This window comes from Ahaetulla prasina, chromosome 1, assembly GCF_028640845.1.
Source record: "Ahaetulla prasina isolate Xishuangbanna chromosome 1, ASM2864084v1, whole genome shotgun sequence".
NCBI lineage: Eukaryota > Metazoa > Chordata > Lepidosauria > Squamata > Colubridae > Ahaetulla > Ahaetulla prasina.
This window is the reverse complement of record NC_080539.1, coordinates 227,725,574-227,752,096: the sequence shown is the minus strand read 5'-3', so window position 1 is coordinate 227,752,096 and position 26,523 is coordinate 227,725,574. Positions and strand designations below refer to the sequence as shown.

The window sequence follows — 26,523 nt, the reverse complement described above, 5'->3', positions numbered from 1 at the left end:
AAACAAAAAACACGGCATGAAATATCTGTTTAAGCGGTTTGAAGCTTCATTGAGAGTCCAATAATTATATTACAAGCTTGTCCTATATTGTGCTACATTATGCTGGGCTCTGCTTTAAGATATATTATAACCTCTTAAGTGAACAAAGTAAGTAATTGTCCCTATTTTTCTTAGACAAATTTAATCCCACTATTCCTATTATATTTTGATAGTTCTCAGACAAAAGTGCAAATTCTAATCCATATATAACAGGTTGCAGGAGATGGAGTTAAAAAAGAATTGAACAGACAGACTTTTTTCCCATTGTTTTAAAGAAAATTAACTCAGAACATTGGCATTTTTGCATAAGAACCAAAGCTAAATTTCACTTTAAATATACAGGTATTTAATTTCCTACAACTTTAAATTCAGTGAAAGTAGATGTCAAATGCTTCATTGACTATATTTTATTTTAGTTTAGTTTATTGCGGTGAGCGTGCCAAGTGGTAAAATATCCTTAACAAATATGGAAATCTTGAACCATCTTTGATATGAACTCTAAACACAGGACAGGAAATCACAGTCTGAATAGAATGTGGCAAAACAGACAGGCTCCTGGTCAGCATAGGAGTGAGATAAGACCGTATCCTCTTTCCCCCTTTCTTCAATCTATAGGCTGAGCAAATACTGTGGGGGGGGATGACTGAATTGCAAGATTAGCATTAGCATAGTATTAAAATTAGAGGAAGAAACATCATAAGCTTGCACTGATGACACTACTCTGATAGCTGAAAATGCAAATGATCTGCAAGCTCTAGTAATGAAAGTCAAGGAGCACAATGAAAAAAATGGGACTGTGGTTAAAAAGAAGACCAAACTATCAAGAACAGGTACAGCAGCCAGTCTTAGTACTGACAGTGAAGATATTGATGTAATGGATAATGTCATCCTTTTAGGATCAACTCTTAATAGTAAAGGCACTAGCAGTCAAGAAATATACTGCAGGTTAATGCTTAGGGCCATATAATGAAGGCCTTAGAAAAAATATTCAGATGCTATGATGTGTCTATACCTACAAAAATGAGAATCATGCAGGCAGTGGTTTTCCTTGTGACGCTCTATGGAAATAAAAGTTGGACTTCGAAGAATCAGGAGAGAAAGAGAATCCCTGCTTTTGGATTTTGGAATTGGAGAGCAATCATGAGAATACATGAGTAGCCAAACCAACAAATGGAGCAAATTAATCCAGAATTCTCATTCAAGGTACAAAAGATCAGCCTTAAATTATATTGTGAATATAATATGTGATATGTGAAGACATGGCTGCCTTGAAAAGTCTACAGCAATGAAAAGAAAGAGAGAGGATAACCAGCAGGAAGGTAGATGGACAATTGCAGCAGTGATGTGTGTACCATTGGGATATCTGAAAGGCCAGGTTGGAGACTGAACATACTGTACCTATGTGATTGCTAAGAGTCAATATTGACTTGATGGCACATCATAAAAGAAGAAATGGACAATCTGCCCGGAGTGCTGTTTTGATGCCCTGGAGCCCCAGTCCCCTTCTGATTGCACTGCTACATTTTCTGTTTATTTTATTTATTACATTTATTTATTAAAATTTATACAACACCCATCTCGCTATCCAGAGACCTACAATACAATTTTTTTATGTTGAAGTTGAAAGGAAAAAATGTTCCCTCCCCCTTTCCCAATTAACAGAATAGAATAACAGAATAACAGAGTTAGAAGGGACCTTGGAGGTCTTCTAGTTCAACCCACTGCTCAAGCAGGAAACCTTATACAATCCTAGACAAACAGTTGTCCAGTCTCTTCTTAAAAACCTCCATTGATGGAGCACCCACAACTTCTGAAAGCAAGCCCCGTTCCACTGACTGTCTCACTGTCAATAGATCAGGGGTCTCCAACCTTGGTCCCTTTAAGACTTGTGGACTTCAACTCCCAGAGTCCCTCAGCCAGCAAAGCTCATTCATCATTCATTCTGAATTAAATATGAAGGCTTATTCTTAATGCCGAACATAATAAACATGAACCTTCTTACCAGTTGTAAGCTAGTTAATTTCAGCTTCCAGGCACATTCTGCCCTGATTTTGAATCACTACAATTTAAGATTAATTCGATTTTTGTTTTTTAAAAAAAAAATCATTTATCAACTACATTATAGCTGGTTGTTATAAGAGCTTCTCCCACCCCCGCCTTGGATTCAACTATTTGGGACGTTCCTTTTGCCAGTTATTTATAAGAATATGTAATCTCTTTAAGGCCATTTCTGACATTCTTAAAATAATTTGTAGAAATGATGTTATTTAACCGATTGCAGGGTCTTAAAAAGGAAGTAGAGCAACAAGATAGAAATTGATGCAAATGTATTGATATGTCATAATGACTGTCACACAATTTAGGATGATAGCAAGGTAGTCCTATATCCACATTTACATTTTAAAAGAAGTATATAGAGGACATTGCCTTCTCTCACAGATACAAAATTCTGTAAGTTTTTTCTAATAAAGGCTAAATTCCAAGTGTCTCTTAAAACTAATATGCAGTAGGCATATTCAATTAAGTAAATTAAAAGGTTAGTTGCAATTAATATATTCTTTACTACATTCAAAAAATCAGCAAATATAATATTTTATTCAAAAGAATATCCAGTTATCTGGCTTATGCATACAGCATTATCCTTCCCAAATGAATTTGACCATTGCACTTCATTTACTTATTTTAAATTAATGCAAGAGTCTTTTATTTATATAGGCCAACATCATCTGAAATGGCACTAAGGAACCCTATATATTTTCTCCATACATTTAAAAAATCTCTTATGTGAAAAGGGTTCCTATTCCCTTGATTGTCCAAAAATATATGAATGATAAATTAAAAATTAAAACATTTTTCCTTTTTGCATGCTATTAGAAGTTGCTTATATAAGCTCTATTTATATATGTATAGTTGGAGTTTACCTTAAGGCTTTGCAACATTCTTTTGTAATGAACTTTGTATCATGTGTAACTAAATATTGGAATATTAACAATAAATTGTGTTTAAATCTGTTTTTAATCTTTTTCCTTTATAATGCACCTAATTGGTAACTTAGAATGATTTGCATGCACTCTCTAATTGGTAATGCAATCAAATTCAATTTGTACGCTTCGCCAAAGGCAGCATTCTGTAGTTAATTGGCAAAAGGTTGCTTTCAACAATTAAGAGAGAACACTTTTCCTTTACTTTTGATTAGAATACTTTTAAGTTGGTTGAGGGGTGAATTCAAAATAATTGGGAGCCTTGTAAATAATTAAAATAGATGCCACTTATATTGCTTTAATTTCACTTAATTTTATTCTGACCAAGAACCGGCTTCAAATCAAGTGGCAACTTTGAATTAGTAATTTCTATCTCTCCCCTTTATAATGTTTCTTCTTAACAAAATTTAATATTAAGAGAGTTGGAAGGGACCTTGGAGGTCTTCTACTCCAACCTCCCGCACAAGCAGGAGACCTAATACCATTTCAGATAAATGGCTGACCAATCGTTTCTTAAAACCTCTGGTGATGGAGCTCCCACAACTTCTGAAGGCAAAGTGTTCCACTGATTAATTGTTCTCACGGTCAGGAAATTTCTCCTTAGTTCTAGGTTGCTTCTCTCCTTGGTTAGTTTCCATCCATTGCTTCTTGTCCTGCCCTCAGGTGCTTTGGAGAATAGCTTGACTCCCTTTTCTTTGTGGCAGCCCCTCAAATATTGGAACACTGCTATCATGTCAACCCCTTGTCCTTCTTTTCATTAAACTAGGCATACCGAGTTCCTGCAACTGTTCTTCATATATTTTAGCTTCCAGTCCCCTAATAATCTTTGTTGCTCTTCTCTGTACTCTTTCAGAATGCACTTTTTTCTTTCTTTTCTTCACTGCACCCTTTTCTTTCTTCTCTTTCATTCTTTCCTTTCTCACTGTCTTGTTTTTTCTTACATTTGTTCGTGTTTACATCCCAAATTTAACCAACTACAATTCTGTTACAATGCTGCTGCATCTAAAGTCTTCTGCTGCTCCAATTCAGTCTTGTGCAGTACATATTGGGGGGTGGGGGTGGGGGGGGGTATCCATCAGCTGTGCATAAGGATGCTAGTGTCCTTACAATGCAAATTCTGTCCTTTCATATTTATGTTGCAACATTGCATTCAAGTACATAAAAAATAGATTTTGCACCACCAGGTGCAGCATTGCATCATATCACACATTTCATTTCTTAATCCCTCTTGCCTTCCTCCTTCCCACCCCCCAACGTCTATAGTATGTTCTGTGTGATATTCCTATCAAATTTTGAACCAAAGGAGATTCAGCATGTTTTCATGTATCTTTTCCTGGAGAAACCGCCCACCATCAATAGATCTTATGAAACTAGAATTTTATTTATGTATTTATGTTCATTTATACAATTTTTATACAACAACAACTCCAAACAACTTTGGGTGGCTTACAAATAACAGTAAACACACAAAGAACAGCCCTGGAAACAAAACCAAATAAAATCTATTCACTTCTCCAGTTTGGTTCAGGGGGGCAGATGCATTTTCCTAGGCCCACTCTGACGAATGGAAAGCAGGCAAAATAGCAAGGGAAACGGTGCAATCCAATTTTTGTATTATCATATATTCTCCCTTCTCTGAGAAATATATGCTGAAAAAAAACCAATGTATCCTCTCTCCGGTAATATTTGCATGATGCGCTATTTTTAATATTTATAGTATGATTAATTAAGCTACTTGAGAATTTACGTTTCACATTTATAGAACACTGTAAGGTGCTTTACCGGGCTGAATTCTATCATCCCTAAAATGAACTTATAAGGAGTTCAGTAATTTTACCTCATATTTCAGGGACCATTTAAGGCAAAGACTGCTTATCAAATTAATTGCCATTAGAAGACTTGAACCAAGTGCCTTTGATGTAGATCTTAAATGTCTCTCAGGCTATGTCAACCTATCAATATATCAATCTATTTAACAATAAAACAGTAATGGCATACATGAAAATTAAATCTACATAATTGAATTATACTTCTCAGAAACCTGAATTTTTTTAAAAAAAATATTCTCAGCTGTATCTCCATTAGCATCAACCTTTTCATGAACAACATTTGAGTATTTATTTACTCAATTTACTCAATAAATTTGGGATTAAAATATCCCAAAGCTTGAATTTATTGAAAACACATTTGTGCTTCATTTTTGTCCTCATAACCGCTCGCTGTGTTCAGAATTTATTTTTATGTTTTAATTGCTTGCCACAGTTTGTAATAGAGTATTGTAATAGAGTGTATGACATTCCCTACTCACTCAAATGGTCTTGCAATCAAAATCTAGGTTTTTTTTTTAGCAGAATCAACCCTATTTTTCTATAAACGTCTGCTAAGAATCTTGGAGTAATTAATGGTTTATACATGCAAGGCAATTGCCAAGATTATCATTACAGACTATTTTGAAAAAGGAGCACTATATTTGACTACTGAAATGCCAGCTCCATTAAATTCAATGACGCTTACTGCCATAAAAATACAGTGTACACAACTTTAGTCTTGGTAATCAAGTAGAGTACAACACAATTCCATATCCGGTTCTGTCACTTTAACTTTACAAGAATATTCCTGAATAGCGATGTATAGGATCTCATTCTTACGTTGCTTTTCAGAGAACATGATCTAGTTCATTGTATTACTTCGCTTTTCATATAGTTAAGATAACAGTCACTAAGCAAAGCAGTTGCAAAATGTAACTTAAAATAAGTTTTTTAAATTGTATTTTAATTTGTACATTGTATGTTTTATCTTGCCTGTACACCGCCCTGAGTCCTTCGGGAGAAGGGCGGTATAAAAATCAAATAAATCAAATAAATAAATAAATAATGTCACGTGATTGTTGCTTAAGCGACGGCAGTTCTAGCACTTTTAAGTTGCTGTTATTAAGCGAATTTCACAGTGTTGCTAAGCATGACATTACGCTGTTGCCATTTGCGACCTCCTACGGGCTTCCTCATTGACTTTGTTGGTGATCACATAACTGCAAGATGCTGCAGCTTATAACTGCGAGCTGGTTGCCATGAGCCCAGATCATGTTCGCATGACTACAGAAATTCTGTGATAGCTGCAACACAGCTGCAACAAGAACCAGTTATAAATGCTACTTGTTTGAGCGCTGTCATAAATTCAAATGGTCAGTAAATGAGTGGTTATTCCATGAGGACTACCTGTACATAATACAGATTAGGAAACAAAATACATATTCCCTACTGCTGATCTGTCACCTGAGGTCAAAGCCGAAAACTTTCTTGTGTGCATTCACAATCATTGGAATGGCTAGATAATGGATGAAATGGGAGTTAGGTTTGAAACAAATACGTTTTCTGTATGCTTTCCATGTCTGTGCTAACCTTTTCTCTTAAGCATTAGCTGTAATTTTACCAACAGGACCTCTCTCTTCCAGGTATTTTCATACACTGCCGACAAGGAAATTCGCACAGATGATTTATGTATGGATGTCTCTAGGCTCAATGGGCCTGTAATTATGCTGAAGTGCCATCACATGAGAGGAAATCAACTTTGGGAATACGATGCCGAGGTATTTATTCGAATACAGAAATGTATTATATGTGAACAATGTTATTGCTTGCCTGCAGCTAGCAAAAGGCCAAAGCAGTAATTCTCAACTTTGCCAACTTTAAGTGCATGTGCATGTTGGCACATCCAGCATGCTGTCTGGGGAATTCTGGGAATGGAAGTCCACAAGATCTTAAAAGTTGCCAAAGTTGAGAAGATTCTTTAGCAGGTTGGTAAATTCGTTAAGAAATGTTTTCACCATTGTTTCTTCCCCCTTTATTTTCAGATACATTGGGGGGGGGGGTAAAGGGGCTAACTTTGCATCTCTTTCCCTTATAACCCCATCTCTCATGTGAATGATTATTCCTTCTAAACCTGAGATCTCTGTATAATGGAGCCTCTAAAGGCAGTGAATTACATTTGTTAGGTTATTCAGAGCATTTAAAGAGGGTCTTCACAACATGTGGGAGCATGACAAGTAACCCCCGGGGTTCTTTTTAGAAGGCATCTACAGCTGCTTCAAAAACTGCTTCCCTCAGAATATGGGTGCATGAAATGACTTCATTTCAGGGACTCTTTTTAGCCATTTTCCCACTTTCTTACAAAGCGGGGATTGCACAGGGTTTAAAGAATGAGGATAAGCTGTCATCATTCCTATTCCTCTGATCTGAAGTGAGAAAGTCTATAAGGTTATAAGGTATTGACGTGCTTGGAAATCAGACAATTCAGTCTGCTTTGCTTCTTTCCTTCGCCACCTCTTAGGCCTAGCATGGAAACATTCTTGTGGAAAGTATATGCACAAATCTGAATCAGAGTCTTATAAATAAGTAAAAGTTATTGACAAAAGGATAAAGTGAGCATGCAAAAGAAAGTAGTGAAGCACACAGTTAGGAAATTGTGTTAATTTCTGTATCAGTTAGTATTCTATAGTTGTTCTGTGTACTGAGATGGACTATTCTAGCAGGGATCTGGATTAGATGGACCAGCGAGTTCATCTTGAAGACCCATCATAGAACATAGAACACCTACAAAGGACATTAAGGTAGTTTTTTTGTTTGGATGGGTAGGTTGTATTAACAGCTCTCCCCTCTTCTGAGCAGTTGGCAACAACAGAAATAAACAAAAGAGTAAATAATTGAATACATTATGTCGACATGTAACTACATAGCTGGTTGAGGAAGAAACTAGTTGTTAGACTTCCTTCTATATTTACAGAAGGACATCGCTTGACACTGAACTTAATGAAACAGAGCAGCTGTTGCAGCCAACCTAGAGTTAATTTCAGATATGACAGATGGGTCTTCATCACACTGGGATTATACTTTCAAGTTCACGTGGAAAATATATTCCTATCTACTGTAATTTTGAACCTTACAATTTATGCAGTGATCTGTTTCCCAATAAACCAGCAATATTTATTATTTCAAGGAAGTTTTCATTATCTGGGAATGATATGCTGCATAATAAAACATGCATTCCCATAAAATATTGTGACTAGGTTCATAATTCTTCACCCATAAATACTAAGCCAGCAGGATGTTTGGGATGCAAAACATACATTATGCAATTTCATTACTGCAAGAAGACATGTTATAAATATATGAGATACAGTCAGACTGTTGCAGCGTTGAAAAAGAAAGAACAATCCATGCCATTTCACTGACAAATATTTAGTTGTAGTTTTATGGGAAATATTTAAGAATCAGATGTACTCACTCAAGGAGAAAAACTTTATATGATACATATGTGTATTACTTTTCTACTTTGATATACAGGTTTTTGCTGTTATTACTGATTCATTACTATATTAATGCTCATGTCATTTTATTTATGGTTTTTTTTTTAAATCAAATGACAGTTTTATAATATTTGTATAATTCAATATTAAAATAACCAACTATTTTAATAGTAGTTTGAAACTATGTTCATCAGGAGATAAATAGTTTGTAGCAAATGTTGCCATGTGGCATTTTTGAAAATAAATTTCATTAAGAGTGTTTTAAAGCTATGTCTTAGAAGCTTATAAAAAATCATGATTGCAAAATCAGAATCAGCCATTAGATGGAGCCAGCAAAAAGGAAATGTTTTGTAGTTCTATGGTAAGAAACTCATAGAAAAAGGAATTTGTCTGAGGAATCATTTTGTTGTAGTGCTAGCTTACCAAGTTGAATTAAGAAAGAGGGGAAAACCCACAAAATTCCAGATGTATAATGGTAGGGTAAAAATGTATTTTTATTGTGTTATCGTTATTGTGATTTACAAATAGTGATTTGATTTAAGGTATTTTAGTTTTTATAAATTGTAAATGGAAATGGTTATTTCACTATTTATAAGGATCAATAGAATTTTATTGTCAGTATAACATCAAAGTCTCTTTATTCTTGGTATTCCATATGCTTTTTTCTTCAGGAAGCATTTACTGAGTAGTGAAAACAGAGAAGTACTGAGGCAACCCAGCCACCTTAAGGAATTTATTCATCTTAAATTATGCTGAACTGGACCTAGAAAGTCCCAGGAACTATGGCATTATCAAATGACTCAGTTGATACTCTAGCGCAGAGTTGTCAAACTCGCGGCCCACAGGCTGGATGCGTCGTGCACTGGCCACACCCATGCCCAGTTTAGCAAAGGGAAAAAGTCACAATACGTCACGTGGCGACACCGTGACAAGGAGAGTTTGACACCCCTGCCCTAGCGCATTGAAGCTGACTAATATATGGTAACTCTGTATTCTTAAAAACTCAGTATTCTTAAAAACGGTGCAAAAATGTTTTTCTAAAAATTTTTTCTAAAAATGTTATAATATCCTTTCATGCATTTTGGATTGAGAAATTAAGAGGCAAAAGGAGACAATAACAGGACTTCTATAACAGTATTTCTCACTTATTCAACCAAGTGTTTCTGTCTTTGTGTGTGTGTATGCGTGTATTTAATACTATTTAAAACAACACAAATATAGATATCATGTAGATAGAATACATTAAAATCTGTTTCTTCTTTTTAAAGGGGGAAGGGTTTGGGGGGAGGGGATATAATGTGAAAATTTTGGTGGTGATGATGATGACTGTGATAAAGATGATGTAGTTTTTGTGAAGACTGGGGGATTTCATTGCTTTTGGTTTTTATCTTCCTTCCTTCTCCCTTCTCCTCCTCCATGCCCCACACGCAGTATTTACAACTGTGGACGAAGGTGATTTGTCCCCTAGTCCAAACTTATCAATGATTGTCTAGCCCAATTTCCCCCAAATCAGACCATTAGAGGCATATATGAAAGAGCTGCACGTGCCTTTTTTCCTTTTTGTATTTCTATTTTGGAAGCTGGTAATAGAGAACACAAGACAGCATTTGGACATATGGAAGTTTGGTTACTCCCTCAGGATAACACTGTCATGGTTGGTGGGGAGCTGAACAGTTGGCTTTCTTAATGTCTCTTTTAACCCTAGTTAAAATGTTCTGTAGGCTGCTTTGTGCCTATGGGCAATTAGTAGTATAGTAGCCTAAGTCAATAAATAAAAGAGAGATGGTCAACAAGGCCTGTACATAAAAAGTCCCAACATCTTGCACACGAAAAACTACTTAGAAATCATATTACCCTTGATACCTGTATTTCAGAAATACAGAATTCTAAAATGAAACTTACGCATTTTCCCCTCTTACATCATCTTTATATTTGATTATAGATCTTGTGTTGTGAGGTACCACTTAACATCTAATTAATCATGGACTTCATTAATGTCCCTGCAGTGACAATAGCAAGCATAACATTTTGAAAATTTTGTTATCTATCTATCTATCTCTATCTATCTATCTATCTATCTATCTATCTATCTATCTATCTATCTATCTATCTATCTATCTATCTATCCAGCCGTCTGTCTGCCTGTCTGTCTGTCTGTCTGTCTACCTATCTATTTATCTAGCTATCTAGCTAGCTAGCTAGCTAGCTAGCTAGCCAGCCAGCCAGCCGTCTGTCTGTCTGTCTGTCTATCTATTTAGCCAGCCAGCCGTCTGTCTGTCTGTCTGTCTATCTATCTATCTATCTATCTATCTATCTATCTATCTATCTATCTATCTATCTATCTATCTATCATCTGTCTGTCTGTCTGTCTGTCTGTCTATCTATCTATCCATCCATCCATCCATCCATCCATCCAGACATCTTTCTGTCTATCTATTTATCTATCTATCTATCTATCTATCTATCTATCTATCTATCTATCTATCTATCTATCTATCTACCATCTATCTATCTATCTAATCTATCTAATCTATCATAACAATTTCTTGGGTTTCTCTTAATTTAGAGCCAATATATTATTTCAGAAATGATTGTCCTGTGGTGTCAAGCAGCATCTTTTCATAGTTGTGTAAACGGCTGAATTTTGAACAGATGTTTCCCTGTTATACAAACTTAAGGAGAGAACTCTGAATATGTGAACTGATACAGCTGTGATACAGCTTTGGTAAATTACGTTCTTCTTGTAACTTTGCACCTACTATTTCAGTATGTTGTTTATGGTATCCTGCTGTTGTTGCGTTATTCTTTATGAGCTCTTTAGAGTTTTACCAAGCTGTTTTCAACAAGAGAACATGCAGGATTTATGACCAAAGTACAGATTTCCAAATCTTTATGTATGAAATGCATTGTTTGATTTTTAACTCTTAAGTGTACTAGTTTGGTACATATGCAGTGCATAGGTATATTTGATTTTATGACTCTTATTATTTATTTATAAATTTTATTGGTTGCCCATCTTACTAGACATTAAAACCAAGGGCACATGGGGAGGAGGGAAGTGGGATCTGTTATTATTTTATTAACCACCTCCATTGCACTGTTCCCCCACTGGGGCCCCAAGCCAACTGGCAGAGCCAAGTCTTTAAGCCCTTATGAAAAGATAGGAGGGTTGGGGCCAACCTCACATGTGGGGGGAGATATTTCAGAGGGCAGGAACAACAACAGAGAAGACCCTCCTCCTAGACTCCGCCAACTGGAATAATTGGGCTAATGGGACCCGCAGGGTGCCACCTATGCCTGCACAAGTGGTACGGGCCAGTCCCAGTGGGGTGAGACAATCCCTCAAGTAACCTGGACCCATGCCATGAAGGGCTTTAAAGATGGTCACCTTGAATTGCAATTTTTTGCCAAATTATTAGCAATCTTTTCCCAAATGTATGTATGTGTGTGTGTGTGTGAGAGAGAGAGAGAGAGAGAGAGAGAGAGAGAGCATGCACACATGCCTTCATATTAGTTTTTTTTACTTCTGATGACTTGCCTGGCTAAGTTTTCTCGGCCAGGTTTTTCCAAAGTAGTTTGCCCTTGTCTGCTTCCTAGGGCTGAGAGAGAATGACGGGCACAAGATGACCCAGCTGGTTTTGTGCCTAAGGTAGCACCAGAATTAATGGTCTCCTAGTTTCTAGTCTCTGCTTTCACCACAACACCAACTGGTTCTCAGTTATTCAAATAGAGAAAGACTATTTCTGTCACTATTGCTTTTATGGAAAAAATCTGACTGGACATATGCTTTAACCTTTTTCGAATTCAGCTACCAAGATTTAGATGCTAGAAGTATTTAGTTGACCCTCTATCATAACGCCTAGGGATGACATAGGCAGTTGGAAGAAACATAATGCTTTCTATATATTTTCCTGGGTCATAGTTTGACTGTATATTGCCATTCCTTTGCTTTTGTTAGCAAGCAGGTAAATGGGAATACAACTTCGAGGTAAGCATTTTGAAACTAGTAATCCCTGTGATTGATTTTAGTTTAGGATTTCACTTGTGTACTGATTTTGTGATATATATAACCTTTGTTTAGTTGTAGACTATTTTATAAAAATAGATTCTCCATTTCCTGTTACATATAATACGATGTTAATGCTGATAGTTGAAGATAATTGTGTTGCAGTGTTACATTTTTGTAGAGACTAGAAAAGGAGGAATACATGATACAGATGTGTAGATAAAAGGAGAAAATGTCATTTCTCAAAATATTTGCGGATTGTCCTTTCTAAAAAAAAAAATACTCAGAAATGTATTCATTGTGAATAGTCACACCAACAAAAAGTTCATTTCTGGTTTTTTCCTGCACCTGCAAAATGAATGAAATGATCCAATTGCATTTGGTATTGCATAATAAATCTTTCATGAGGCACATTTTATCAGAACATTGGGATATGTACTATGAGAATTAAATTCATCAGAGCACTACATTTGCAAAGAAATGGAGATAGGGACTAGAGAACACAGGGAGATGGGAAACCTATACGTGTTTCCATTGGCAATATGCGAGGTCTTTTAATTTAATTCTCATAGTGCTTACAAACAGTGTTTTGTGCTTTTCCTGAAACCTATTCAGATGTAGAATCATTGTTATTTTGAGTGGCCAGCTACTACTTCCATTAGACAGTGAGTGTAATAATCCTTGTGAGGCATGCTGTGACAGGCTCGATTAGCTGGTTCCAACCAAAATTTTTACATTATTTTGATAATTGAAAAGATTTCTGCTATATAGATTAAATGTTGTTATAGAATGTTTTTGGTGTATTAATATGTTTTAAAGTTACGGATATCAGTCCATTGAGGTTTTGATAAATTGGCTCACGATTCAGAACAGTTTACTGTTCGATAAGACTCGTTTTATTTGTAAACTGAAAGATTAATCATTTCACGAACTTCATTGTTTTCCTCTAAATTGGCAGGACTGAATGAAAGCTAATAATAGGAATTTGCATGGATTGGAGATAGGTTTAGCTGCACGGCATGCAGATAAATTCCCTGTAGTCAGAACTTTTGAATATATTCCCTTTTAATTGAAAATGTTTTGCAATGCCATTCTTACTTTTTTTTTCATCCATAACTGTTCAATTCGCTGACTATGTGTTTAATAAATATTGATATTCAGGATTATTAAATCTTCATTTTTTCCATTCTGCATTTACTTTCTATTAGTAGAAAACGGAAGGGAAATAACTATGCATCTGAGATACATAATGAAAATTGATATTCCAGTTGCTCACTCCTAGTGAACAATTTTTAGTTGTTCTCCATGCTAGTACATTCTAATTACCAAAATTAAATAAGAGGAATTAACTAGTCCATGTTTGATGTTAAAATATTACGAGTTGTATTCAAGCACAGCTATAGAATTTTTTTTAAAAAAAATGTATTGCTGGTTTCAATTGAGGAAGCGTGCTACTTTTTAAAAAATAGATCTTCCTTCAAAAATAAAGACTATGCAAACCTACACTGTATAGATTAGAATATTGATAATAAATAGGAGTAATCTACATATAGAGTTAAATGCAAATATAGTGTAAAAGCATAGAGATGAATAGATTTTTTACCATTACAGAAACTCAATGTTTTATTGCTGATAAGATCTGTTTCCATACTTTGAATATATACATTCATATATGTATATAAATAAAATCTTCAGTTTATGAATTGAGTCTAAAATTTCCATTGTTTAGTGATTTTTGCCCCATTTTATGATCTTTCTTGACACACTTGTTAAGTGAATCACTGCAGTTGTTAAGTTAATAATATGGTTGTTAAGTGAATCTGGCTTCCCCATTGACTTTGTCAGAAGGTTGCAAAACTAGGTATGTCTAGTTTAATAAGAAGAAGGACTAGTGGAGACATGATAGCTGTGTTCCAATATCTCAGGGGTTGCCACAAGGAAGAGGGAGTTGGGCTGTTCTCCAAAGCACCTGAGGGTAGGACAAGAAGCAATGGGTGGAAACTGATCAAGGAAAGAAGCAACCTAGAACTAAGGAGAAATTTCCTGACAGTTAGAACAATTAATAAGTGGAACGATTTGCCTGCAGAAATTGTGAATGCTCCAACACGGGAAATTTTTAAGAAAATGTTGGATAACCATCTGTCTGAGATGGTGTAGGGTTTCCTGCCTGGGCAGAGGGTTGGACTAGAAGGCCTCCAAGGTCCCTTCCAACTCTGTTGTTGTTGTTGTTGCTGCTGCTGTTGTTATTATTATTATTATTATTATTATTATTATTATTATTATTATTATTATTATTATTATTATTATTAAAAGGTGGTCACAAAACAAGGTTTTGATCACGTGACCATGGGGATGCTGCAATGGTCATAAGTGTGAAAAATGGTCAAGTCACTTTTTTCAGTGCTATTGTAAATTTGAATCGCACTATCTCCTCTGCCCTCAAGGACAATTTTTATTTAATTCTGATTTTTGGCCCACACCCTTTTGATGCTTCTCGCTAAAGTCAATATTTCCCAGGAAGCCAAAAATGGACAAGAGACAAAGAATTCTTTCCATAGGAAACAATCTAACTGTTATCTCCTCATTTAGATTCTTAAATTTAGACAATCAAAAATTTGATGAAGCTCATAACTGGACTTTGATTTTTTTATTATTATTATTTCTGGAACTGGGTGAGGTCAAATGAAAAGGAGACTTTTCAGATTGAGATGGAAATAAATCTGGGGTAGGCTGTACTTTGTCTTCCCCATCTGCTGAATGCAGCAATCTCCCCAGCAGGCCACAATTTTTGTTCCTAATTTATCCATAAACAATGTGTATTTGCTTTAAGGCAGGGGTGTCCAAACTTGGCCCTTTGAAGAATGGTGGACTTCAACTCCCAGAATTCCCCAGCCAGCATGAGCTATAAACATGAGCAAGTTGCTTGCTGGGGAATTCTGGGAGTTGAAGTCCACCACTCTTCAAGGGGCCAAGTTTGGACATCCCTGCTTTAAGGTAATGAAGAAAATTGTTGGTGAGATTTGAAAAACTCTGTCCAATACAGGTTGCACCTTACTTAATAAAATGAAAGAGCAATGGGGAAAATTAAATATAGATAAGTGTGTGGCCAATCAGTATATTCCTGATTATCTGTTATATTTCAGAGCTATTTTCAAACATTTTATTTTAGCTAAAGGGTAAATAAACAGTGGCATCAAGTCAGGTCTATTAGGCGTGTTTTTAATGGTGAAAAAAATGACATTTCCCTCAAAACTAGCCATATCTCCTTGTGATATTGAGAGCAGTTCAGTGATATTTGGTGTACTACATGTTACCAAACCTTATTTTGGTATAAATTCCTCACAACTGTGTTCTCTACATCTCAAATTCTGGATTTTTATTTCTTGAATTGATTGTATCTGTCCAATTCCTGTGGAACATTTGATTAATTGATGCCATTTATCTATCACGTCATTCCCTGGCAGACTAATTTAGAGATATTAAAATTCCAATAAAATAAAATTAATCAAAAAATCAAATCTCTAGAATTAGAACACCTGTGATCAAATAATAATATACACACATATAGACATATCTGACTTTACAGATAACTTGTTTGGGCAGAAGCAGTAAAGCTACTTAGTTTGATAAAAAATATAACAAAATAAGAGAATAACAGAGTTGGAAGGGACCTTGGTGGTCTTCTAGTCCAACCCCCTGCTCAGGCAGGAAACCCTACGCTATTTCAATCAAGTGGTTGACCAATCTTCTCTTAAAAACTTCCAGTGTTGGACCATTCACTAGAGGCAAGTTGTTCTACTGATTAATTGTTCTGTCAGGACATGTCTCCTTAGTTCTAAGTTGCTTCTCTCCTTGATTAGTTTCCACCCATTGCTTCTTGTCCTGCCCTCAGGTTCTTTGGAGAATAGTTTGTCTCCCTCTTCTTTGTAGCAGCCCCTTAGATATTGGAACACTGTTATCATGTCACTCCTAGTCCTCCTTTTCATTAAACTAGGCATACTCAATTCCTGCAACCCTCCTTTATACATTTTAGTCTCCAGTCCCCTAATAATCTTCGTTGCACTCTTTCTAGAGTATAAATATGTTGATTTATGTTAATGTTTTATGAAACCCATATAAATACTAAGACTGTTTTAAGATGATGACTTAAGCTTGGTGAATATAAGATTCTTACTGAAGTTCATTTACCTTTTCATTGCCATAGGTCGGATAGAGGGGTTTATCCTTTGCTTCATGATTTCTACTTGTTGTGCCATTTTTCTGTCTCACAGACACACACCTTCCTTCATATTATTACCCAGTCTTGTCTGACTGTAAGCAGGATAGAAGATGCCATTCATGGTCCCACTGTGGAGTCTTGTAATGACAGCCCTTTTCAGAAGTGGTTGTTGAGAAACTATACTCGGCTGGAGGTTTTTAGGAACATTTTTAAAAGCTCCACTGATTATTTCCTTTAGTAGATGCCTAGAGGTAGGTGTCATGAAAAAATAAATAAATATGATAATTATTTTCCTTCTCACCCTCCTTCCTACTTAGAACTAGAGTAAAGTCTAGTATTGAGGTAAAATAGCTATATAACAACTGCATTTATTAATGTTACCTGCTGTAAATATATGTTAAAAACAATTTTGATAAAAGCTAGTTGTGCCTTCTGTGGTGTAGTTCTTTTATTTGCATATCTTTGTTTGCATAGTGTAAGCCGCCCTGAGTCTTCGGAGAAGGGCGGGATATAAATGCAAATAATAATAATAAATAAATAATAATAATCTTACTTAATTCTAAAAACTGTTGAAAGTCTAGTTGTTTTGCTTAAAGCATCTATTTTCAATAAGTAGTGTCTAAATGTTAAAGTGGGAAAAATCTGTGTAATGGTAGGCAGTGTTTGATTATCTACTGACTCACGTGCCAGCAGATCAGGCCCCTTTGGGGGTTCAAATGCTGCCCAATGTTTAATCCAATCCAGTTATATAGCATAGCAAATGAAAGAGTAATTAAACCATTGGATTATGGCTAGAGAGCCCAGATTTGAGCCCAGAGCCACTTTTAAAAATAAGGCCAGTCACTCCCTCTGGGTCTAAGCCAGGTGTCTCCAAACCTGGCAACTTTAAGACTTGTGGACTTCAATTCCCAGAATTCCTCAGCCAGCTAAGGTATACCACTTAGTTCAACTTCTTAGTACAACCCTATAAAGAGGATAGAGTGCTATTTATGCCTTTATGGTTTTCTGGAGGAAAAAGGGTATAAAAATCTAGCACAGAAGCCACCACTCCTGGCATTGGTTCTATGATTCTGTGAATCTATGATTAGTACAATAGTAGCAGACAGTCAATTTACAGCACTGTGTAAAGACAAAGTAAACTGTGTTTCTCAGGTTTTTTTTATTTTTATTGAATGTTGTTCTGTAAAGTGAAGTTTTGCCATATTGATACTATCAGAGCAAATTTTATTTACCATATTTATTTTTATTTGTATATTAAACAAATTTACATGGCCATTCAATTCACAGTAATTCTAAGTGGCTTACAGCATTATAATTATTTGTAGTTGATCCTTGATTCAGTAAAAACAGTTTGGAAATTAGTTTACAGTAACTTTACCAAAGAACAAGTTCTAAAGTACAGTTTTATAATAATCAATGGTCCTTTCAAATTAAAACACCCTTCTGTATAAAATAATACCTTCAAATAAGTTTTTATCTCACATTTAGTGCAGTAAGTGCTACTTGTAGTTTAGTAAAACTATTAGAAGCCTTAATATCTCAGTATCAAAAGTAATTCTCTCTGCCATTTTGAATCAATCTTTCCCTTTTGACAAGAAACAGAATGTTCCATTTTGTCTGTAAAATGATGAGTGCCATGTTTATGTAGCATCTTTATCCCTACAGGATAATTCCGATAGCCAAAATGGTAAAAAGAATGCAATCGTGAGAATTGAGTCTGTCACAGAGCAAAATAAAGAAAGTGCAGTCAAGGAAAATTAAAATTAAAATCTACTGCTAAGAGTGAGCTTTCAGTAAAATGTAAAGTATTTTTAACTTTTGCTTAGCTGAATTCATGTTGGAATCCATCTCATTCAAGTTGAATGAATGATGGCATGGCAACTGAAGAGATGAAAGCTAAGGATGAAGGCCTTTGTAAATAGACATGTAATTGCTTTGGAGGATTGCTCCACTATAACTCTGCCCTCTTGCTGGACAATGCCCTGAAACGTCTCTGTATTTTACTGTATTTTACTATTTGGTCTATAGTGTCAAACAATAATTTGTGTACCAGAAAGCCAGGATATCTTGAGGAACATTTCTCAAGATATGCTCAATTTACGCAAACTGTGAAATCCATAAAAGAGTTGATCCCCCCAAATCAGATTACCCTTCATCAATGTGTTTCGAATTCAGTCCTACTCACTGGTGGTTAATATATTTCCCTTCTGCATAGCATTTATGAAACCTTGAAAAATTTGCCCTGCCTTGGGAATTCTGTCTATGCTTTTTCAGTTGATCATTGTTCTACTTATAATAATTGAGACCATGTTTTAATGTTTGGTTTTTAAACTATGTTGTGGAACTGTTGTGTATGCCACCTGGATGCAGTACTTGAAAAACAGCCTTGTAATACTGTAAGTAAATACAATCAAAATAGAAAATTGTAATGTGTATTTTTGTGGTAGATAGAGATGTGTTGCATAGCACTTTTGATAGTGATAATAGTGAATTTTATGTACTTGTTTGCCTGTTTCGCTTTAGAAAATATAACATTAGAAAGAATACAATCCATAAGTTAAATCGATATATTAGCACTTTAATTTTCTTGCCAGAGCATTTCAAAATATTACTTACTAAGCAAACAAGTTTTTCTATTAATTTTAATGTCAATAATATCTTGTAATATTAGAAGAACCCCATATAAATATATACACACATTGCTAAAAGGATATAATTTGTTACAATGGCATCTTTGTTCTTTTGAATGGTCCTGTTTGACTAAGACAAAAAGGGCTAAAATATAGTGTTATGAGTCATTAAATATCTTGAATATGCTGGAAAACCTTAATCTGGTACTAAATAATGAAAGAAATTACAGACTGGGGTGGTTTTGTTGCTGATATTTTTCTAATATAATTGATTGTTGGCCAAAAAAAAAAAAGAGAGGAAAATTTTGTAATAGCATTACATAATGATAAAATTGTAGGAATAAGTGCTTATAGAAGGCCACTGAAATATTCAACCTGTTTTTTTGATGTTAATCTCTACAACAAATACAAAGAAACAGCTGGTGAAATATTAGGTCTATATTTGGCATCCAGAAGACAGTCATGAAGCCTCTAATTCAACTAATTCTAAAATATGGTACTTTCATTGTTCTGAATGATTTCTTAAAGCATTTTGGCGCTCTTATTATATGTACAGTACATCTTAGAAGAAAAATAACCTATTACATTACTATGAAATAGCCTTGATTCTCTGGGAATTTCACAGCAGTCTGTCTAAAGTAAGAGAAAAAAACCTCCTTTGTTACTTTTCTTAATGTTTTTTCTGGGTAGAAATTGCTATAGCACATTGATCTTCGGATCAATTTAGTATGAAATTCAGCATAATGCAAAAAGTTAGATGTTTGTGCAATTTCATCATTTCAACCATCTCAAGAAAACGGTTCCATTTTAAAAAGTGTAGAGACTTTGCACATAATGGTATCTATAGAACATAGCATAATCCTTTTCCCTAGAACATAGAATATTACGGAGTTGGAAGGATCCTTGGAGGTCAAACAACTAAAGTCTTGGGATTCTGAACAGAAAGCAGTCTTAACATTCTGTTTCCCTGCAAGCAAACTGCTGCCGCTTAATTAGCAGATCAGGATCAATAATACTATGTTTTCTCAGAAGAAAAAGGAATTAATCATTGATGTTAATTTAAACCTCTTTGAGGTAGGTTTCCTAAAAGATGCTAGAATACTGGGCAGAGTGCATTACTATGGCTAGAAACAACTGGAAATCTATGAGGATGTTTCAGAGGAGGGGGTGTTCCTATTCACCCTGTATTATTTCCAGATAATCTTCAAGGGCTACCCCGAAAGGTTCCAATGGTGCAGTGCAGCTTTGAGGTGCTATAGCCACAACGAAGGAGTAAAGAAGACCTGCCTCTTCCAGATCAGAGTGCAAAAATTTAATTAGTTTTTATCGGAACTACCTTGCTGATGTTATGCGGCTGTCCAATACTAATGGGGGATCCAAAAAACCTCTCAGACTACAAATCTGATTTTTAAAAGAAAGTGCAACACAGTCCAAAATAGTTTTTTATCTCCCAAATCTTAAAATTCAGCTCTAATAACTCCACTTTTTTTTTTTCAAAGTTTAACTTCACTTTGTTCTCCCTGTCTAGTACTTTACAGATTGGAAATATCCAATATTACGCTTGTGGGAGGGGAGAAGTATAAGCTAAATATCACCAGTATATTGAAATATATGATCGATTTTTTTGTGACCCTTAATCCTTTGATTTGGGGTCAGGTCAGGGTGACTGAATACAGTTGAGCATTTACTGGCTAGATGCCCTTCCTGATGCCTACACAGAGTTTGCAGCAGATATTTACTATTTATGCCCTGATAGAGAAACGTCTGTTGCTTCCTAGAATTGAACTCTCAATCTTCTGAGTGGGAGGTGAATATCTTCACTATTAGGCCACCACGCCTCCTGAAAAATATGCTTGAATACCATAATTATATTGATAGCAGTTTATTGCTGGTGAATGATGGATAATTGGGACAGCTTACATCCTGCAATGATACCTTTAATATTATTAAACAGCATCTGCCTATCCCAGGACTTTGGAAAGGATTATTTGATAGGTAGACAAAACTGCTAAATCAAATCTAAACATCTGACTGACGTGCACCCAACCATAATACAGTTGTTATTATAATAGTCAATAAGTGCTTCATTGATTATAGACAGGTTTTTAATTGTGTAACCTTTGTCAAGCTGTGGAAGGTTAGGAAAATGGGAATTCCAGAACATCTTATTATCCTCTCATTCCAACAAGACCAACATCCTGGGGAAGGCTACCATAATAAATAGTAAACTACATTATCTATAATGATATATAATACTAATGGATTATATTTTTTACTGGAATGGATTTTTATTTTTGTTCTTTGCTCTTTTACTTTTTTAAATTTTACATTTTAGAGAGATTTTTTTAAATAAAAAAGCAATTTTTGTCTGAAGCTTTTCACTTGATATTCTGTCATATTATTAGTCTCCTCATTTCAAGTTCTAAAACAGCAGGATGAAAAATAAGGCAGAAATGTTTATAAATTTTCATTAATATAACAAATGATAGATTTGAGTATGATCTGAAGGCAAAATGCCGCTTTGTTAGTCTAAATTGATCTGAGACTGATAAAGAGAGGAGATTGTTGGAAATTTCCCATATAAACTGCACAAAGTATCTCCACAGAATTATGGTTATGAGCATAATGGAGTGCTTAATTTCTTCAAGGAAACATCTCCTGAACAGAAGGAGCTTCTGGGTTAATTACAATTAGCTAATTGAAATCCTTTTATTTTTAGCTTTGAGTACCCTAGGTTCCAAAGGCTACATCACTTTCTAAAGCTAAACATTTGTAGCACGTTAACAATTGATCATTTTTTAATTATGGGAGGGCGACATAATTATATGAGCAGGAACTGCCATAAGAAAAGGCAAAAGACAAAATAGAGAAACCAAGCTTCTTCCAACAAATGTCTAGTACAATAAACTTAAAACTATTTCAGAAAACGAATTCATAGCCCATGGTTTTCAAGGTTGATGGTCCAATTTGGAAAAATGATTTAGATTAGAATGCCTTTGAGACATTTTGTTTTTTATAAACTTGCAAGATTAGTTTTCAGTGACTCCTAAATGTAGAAGATGAGCCAGTTGTTCTTTCACAAGAAAACTGACCAGTGCCATGGATTAGGTGGTAGAGCAGTCATTCTGCCAAAGGAATATAAATTAAAACTTTTCTTTTGGACTTGGAGCCTCAGCCGTCCAACTTCCTCCTGTCACTATATAGTAAGTACTGAGGGACTTTCTGTGTGATTTCCCTGATGCCTAAACATGGTAGAGGGATTTGTTGACTTGTCCAACTGACGCTGACGTCTTCATTTTGTTGGTTTGCTTGTTTGTTTTGCAGCGACTGACCTTGAGACATGTGAACAGTAACCAGTGTCTTGATGAGCCCTCGGAGGATGACAAAATGGTTCCTACCATGAAGGACTGCAGCGAAAGCCGATCCCAGCAGTGGCTGCTACGTAACATGACCTTGGGTGCCTAAAGCCAAGACACAGACTTCGTGTCCTTCCTCAGACCTTGGAAGGGTCTAACCTGCTCACCCTTCACACAAAAGGATGTTCTTCTTCCCTTGTGCTCGGTGAAGAGAAAGGGTTTGGGATGCTTGATTCAAAGCCCACATACCAGAAAACTACTTTTTTTAAAAAAAATTGCTTAAAAGCATGGTTGCACTTTCTCTCTCTCTCTCTCTCTCTCTCTCTCTCTCTCTCTCTCTCTCCCTCTCCCTCTCCCTTTCTCTCTCTCTCTCTTTTTTTTTTTTACAAGTCAGCTGAACACATGGACGCTTTATCCACCCTGGCATATACAGTATTACAAAGACATCGCAGTTTTGAGAAAAGCAGACTCCGGAAAAGGGTTACAAAGCAAAAGGGTGCAAGAGGGGTGGGGAAGTTGGCTTGCTGTGGGTTCTGTCCTGTAATGTTGCTTGAAAGTGACAATGTTAAATGCCTTATGAAGCTCACTTGCGTTGTGAAAGATGGTGAAACATTTGTTTTCCTCAATTGATGTACTTGTACCAGTCCTTCATGGTGACAGAGGAAGAATCCATCGTTAATCTGCTGCCAACCCATTACCTATGAATAGCCCAGCTGAAAAGATTTCTCGGCAGTAAATTTCTGTATATATTGGATGTTTTTCATGTATAGTGTCGGGGGGGGGGGGTGGCATTTCTGTTCCTGAAACCTCTTGTTAAAATCCACAGAACTGGATGAAGGATATTGCTGGTACGTGGAATGTGAAAATTGAATTCACGGCCAAGGGAAGCATAAGGAAATGGGATTGATGATACCCACCGACGCCCTTTGCAAATTATAAGTCATTACAAGCATTGTAACACAGTTGGCCAACTTCCATAATCTCACATTAATAATTAAAATAAAAGGCAGCAAGAGCTGTTCTTATCCAAATTACATGAGATGCTGGTAGAAGAACAGGTTTATGAGTTAGACACAAGCTGATTTCAAGTTGAGTTTGGTTGCAATAGCTATTCCTTTTTGTCCTATTAAATGTATTTGATTTCTAAAGATTCTTGGTCCCTAGGCATAAATAAAAGATCTGGAATACCGGTAGGACTAATCTGAAAATGTCAACAATGCAGTGCAACCCCTTAATAATTATTATGATATTATTACAAAGACGTATAAATCTTCCAAACATAGCAAGTTGAACTTTTAGCATATGACAGCTCCAAGTTCAGGACTAATTAAAAACACGTCTAATAAACTTGTCTGGTTTGTATATGGAGGACATGGGATAAGATATAACTATCTCTATAAACAGTGTTTTATTTTTTTGAAGGGAGGGTTTTTTGTCACATCTCTCTATACCAGGATGCCAGTAGGAACAAAGTTTATCCAACATTGAGATCTGTGTAGTTCTAGTGAGCGTTACTGGGTCAGAAAGTACATAAAATTTACTCATTTTTATCTGGATTTAATTTATTGCAGTTTGTTATATCAGTCCCATGGCCGTGCCAAAATTTCTTGTGAATTCTGCTATATTGGATAGTATGGACAGATCGGTTCCACACTGCAATACTAAGAGACTGAACTGACCTCTTTCACGTTTCATTCTAGCGTCTTGAGAAAATGAGATGGTTCTTCCTGCAGATGAGACTCACTACGTGTCTCATCTGCAGGCATCTCACTACGTGTCTTTACGTTATCATCACCCATCTGTTGGTTTTGAAGGTGCTCATTTGTCTGCTTTTCCTATCTCAGAAGCCTTCTCCACAAGTACCATATAAGTATGCTAGGAAAACGTCTGCATTTCAGCAGGATCAGAAGGAAAAGAACATAAAAATATCAGCCTGGAATCCAAACCGGAGAGCCAGAGGGGCTGAGGCAGACAGCATTTCCTGAAGAAGGGGGGATGGTCTGGTCAGCAGAGGTGGGCAAACAGAAGATGTATTCAACAATACAGGTAGTCTTTGACCCATGACCACAGTTGCGACCCGATTTCCGGATATAAGTCATTACAGTTGTAAGTTGAGTTGTCCATGTTGATTGGACCCAATTTGACGACTTTTGGGGTAAGGGTTTAAACAAATCACTGCCGTTCTTTAAGGGAATCTGTAGTCATTAAGTGATTGCCACGGTCGTAAATATGAACCCATTCTTCCAAATGGGTGGTTATTGCCGTGACTGGGAGGTGGGGAGGGGGAGACACTGGCAACATTTTACAACATCTGGAATTGCCATAAAACACTTGCTATCCTATTTTTAAAGGGTCATTAAGTGATTTGTCCTAATTTGAGGAACTGCCTGCAATCTGATGTTGCCTGGATCCTTGACAAGTAATGCAACCCTTTAATTAAAGGGCACATGATTCAATTTGAAGTATTATTGCTTATCCACAACATTCCAGGTTTCTAGTTTGATCTTGGACAGGCTGGCTGTGGTTTCTATATTGCCTTGTTAGGGGAACACTGAGAAGCAGCAAGGTTTAGGTTATCCTGAAGGTTGCCTTCTTAATACTCACCAGCCAAATTGACTGATAATATGGCAGCAGGCTTTGTTCCAGAGAAGAAAATATTTCCATTCTCCCCCACAGGTTTTATCCCACAATTTGAGTAACAGCAAGCCTCTTTTGCATCCTACAGCCATTCTAGCAACCCTGACCCTTGGAAGATCACTATCATTCAGGGGTCATACTGTTCCAGATCCATCAAGTTTTGTTTTGTTCAAGCTCCTGTTAAGTGCAAGCTTTAATACATGGGGTCTGACTTATTTTTTAACACTTTTTCTTAAGTTATTAATAGGTTGCCCTTAAAGAGTAATAAAAGCATTTGTTTGCAAAGGACAGAAATCTTCAAAAGCTCGGATAGGAAGGGGGTCTTTGAAAGTTCGTAAGCAAAGTTCAAGGAAGGGGCAATGGAACCATTGGGCGATCACTTCTACAATTCCCACAATTTCAAGAAAGCTTACTAGAAATTTCAGGGGCTGAATCCCAACACAGTTCAATCCTGTGCCAGGATTTTGGCTTAGGGGAAGCAGTGGCAGGCAGATGGCTACAAGCAGAATGAAGACCATAGGTTCTACTTCCACTAACCCTACTGCTAGTTGCAATGAAATGCCTCCATGGAGCACCTCATGGACTGCCACATCAAATATCCACTTCATCCCATCTTTTTAGTGAGCAAACAATAGGGCATGGGGGATATGCCCCAGCAGCATTATCATTATATTCCTAAACTGTTAAGGCTAAAATCAAAGTTTTGATAAATAGTTTTAGAGGATTGTACATTAGCTTGTGGTGTCCTCTCTCTGTGTTCTGTAGATCAATAAAATATGTGCTGTTCCTCATTTGAATGGCATCAATTACTCACTTTTTAAAGTCACTTTATGATATCAGCAGTTGAGTTCAATTTAAACATTGTTTTTTTTAAAAAAAAATTAAGTCAAGTTACCTTTTCTCTCCCTGTGCGTAGGTTAGAAACAATGTCCTAGTTTCATAGAAACGTGCCGAGGGACAATATAATAAATATAAAAAATGATTGAGGTATAAATACCTAAAAACAAGAACAGTATTTAAGAAAAGGTAAAACTTAAGGAATTTCTTGAAGAGGGAAAGATAGGTATATAAAGTTTGAGCCAATGGAAATAATTCTGTCTTCAGAGGCTGCTTCTGGACTCTTGAATCCAAGAACAGCATTTTTATCTAACAACAGACAAGCAAAATAGCCTTTTAAAAGGTGATTAGTACTGTACTGATAATCGATATAGTCCAGTTTTTTTACTTGAAATTAATGAGATCATATCTGATCATATAAATTTTAGTTGCATCTCATTTGTAGATGCTAAATATAGTCTCAAATGAGGCATATATTAGCGAGGGTGCTTAAGTGTAAAGCTACGAGTTAGGCTG

The 26,523-nt window shown here is 35.9% G+C and overlaps 1 protein-coding gene across 1 annotated transcript in view; it reads left to right on the top strand.

Annotated features, from left to right (window-relative positions):
- Positions 1–25,961, top strand: part of GALNT13 (polypeptide N-acetylgalactosaminyltransferase 13) — a 248,906-nt gene extending 222,945 nt beyond the window's left edge. The window contains 2 exon segments of the mRNA XM_058192641.1: positions 6,472–6,606; positions 22,502–25,961. Coding sequence (XP_058048624.1) covers positions 6,472–6,606; positions 22,502–22,642 — 276 coding nt within the window. The 3' untranslated portion in view covers positions 22,643–25,961.
- Positions 25,962–26,523: the final 562 nt, after the last annotated feature.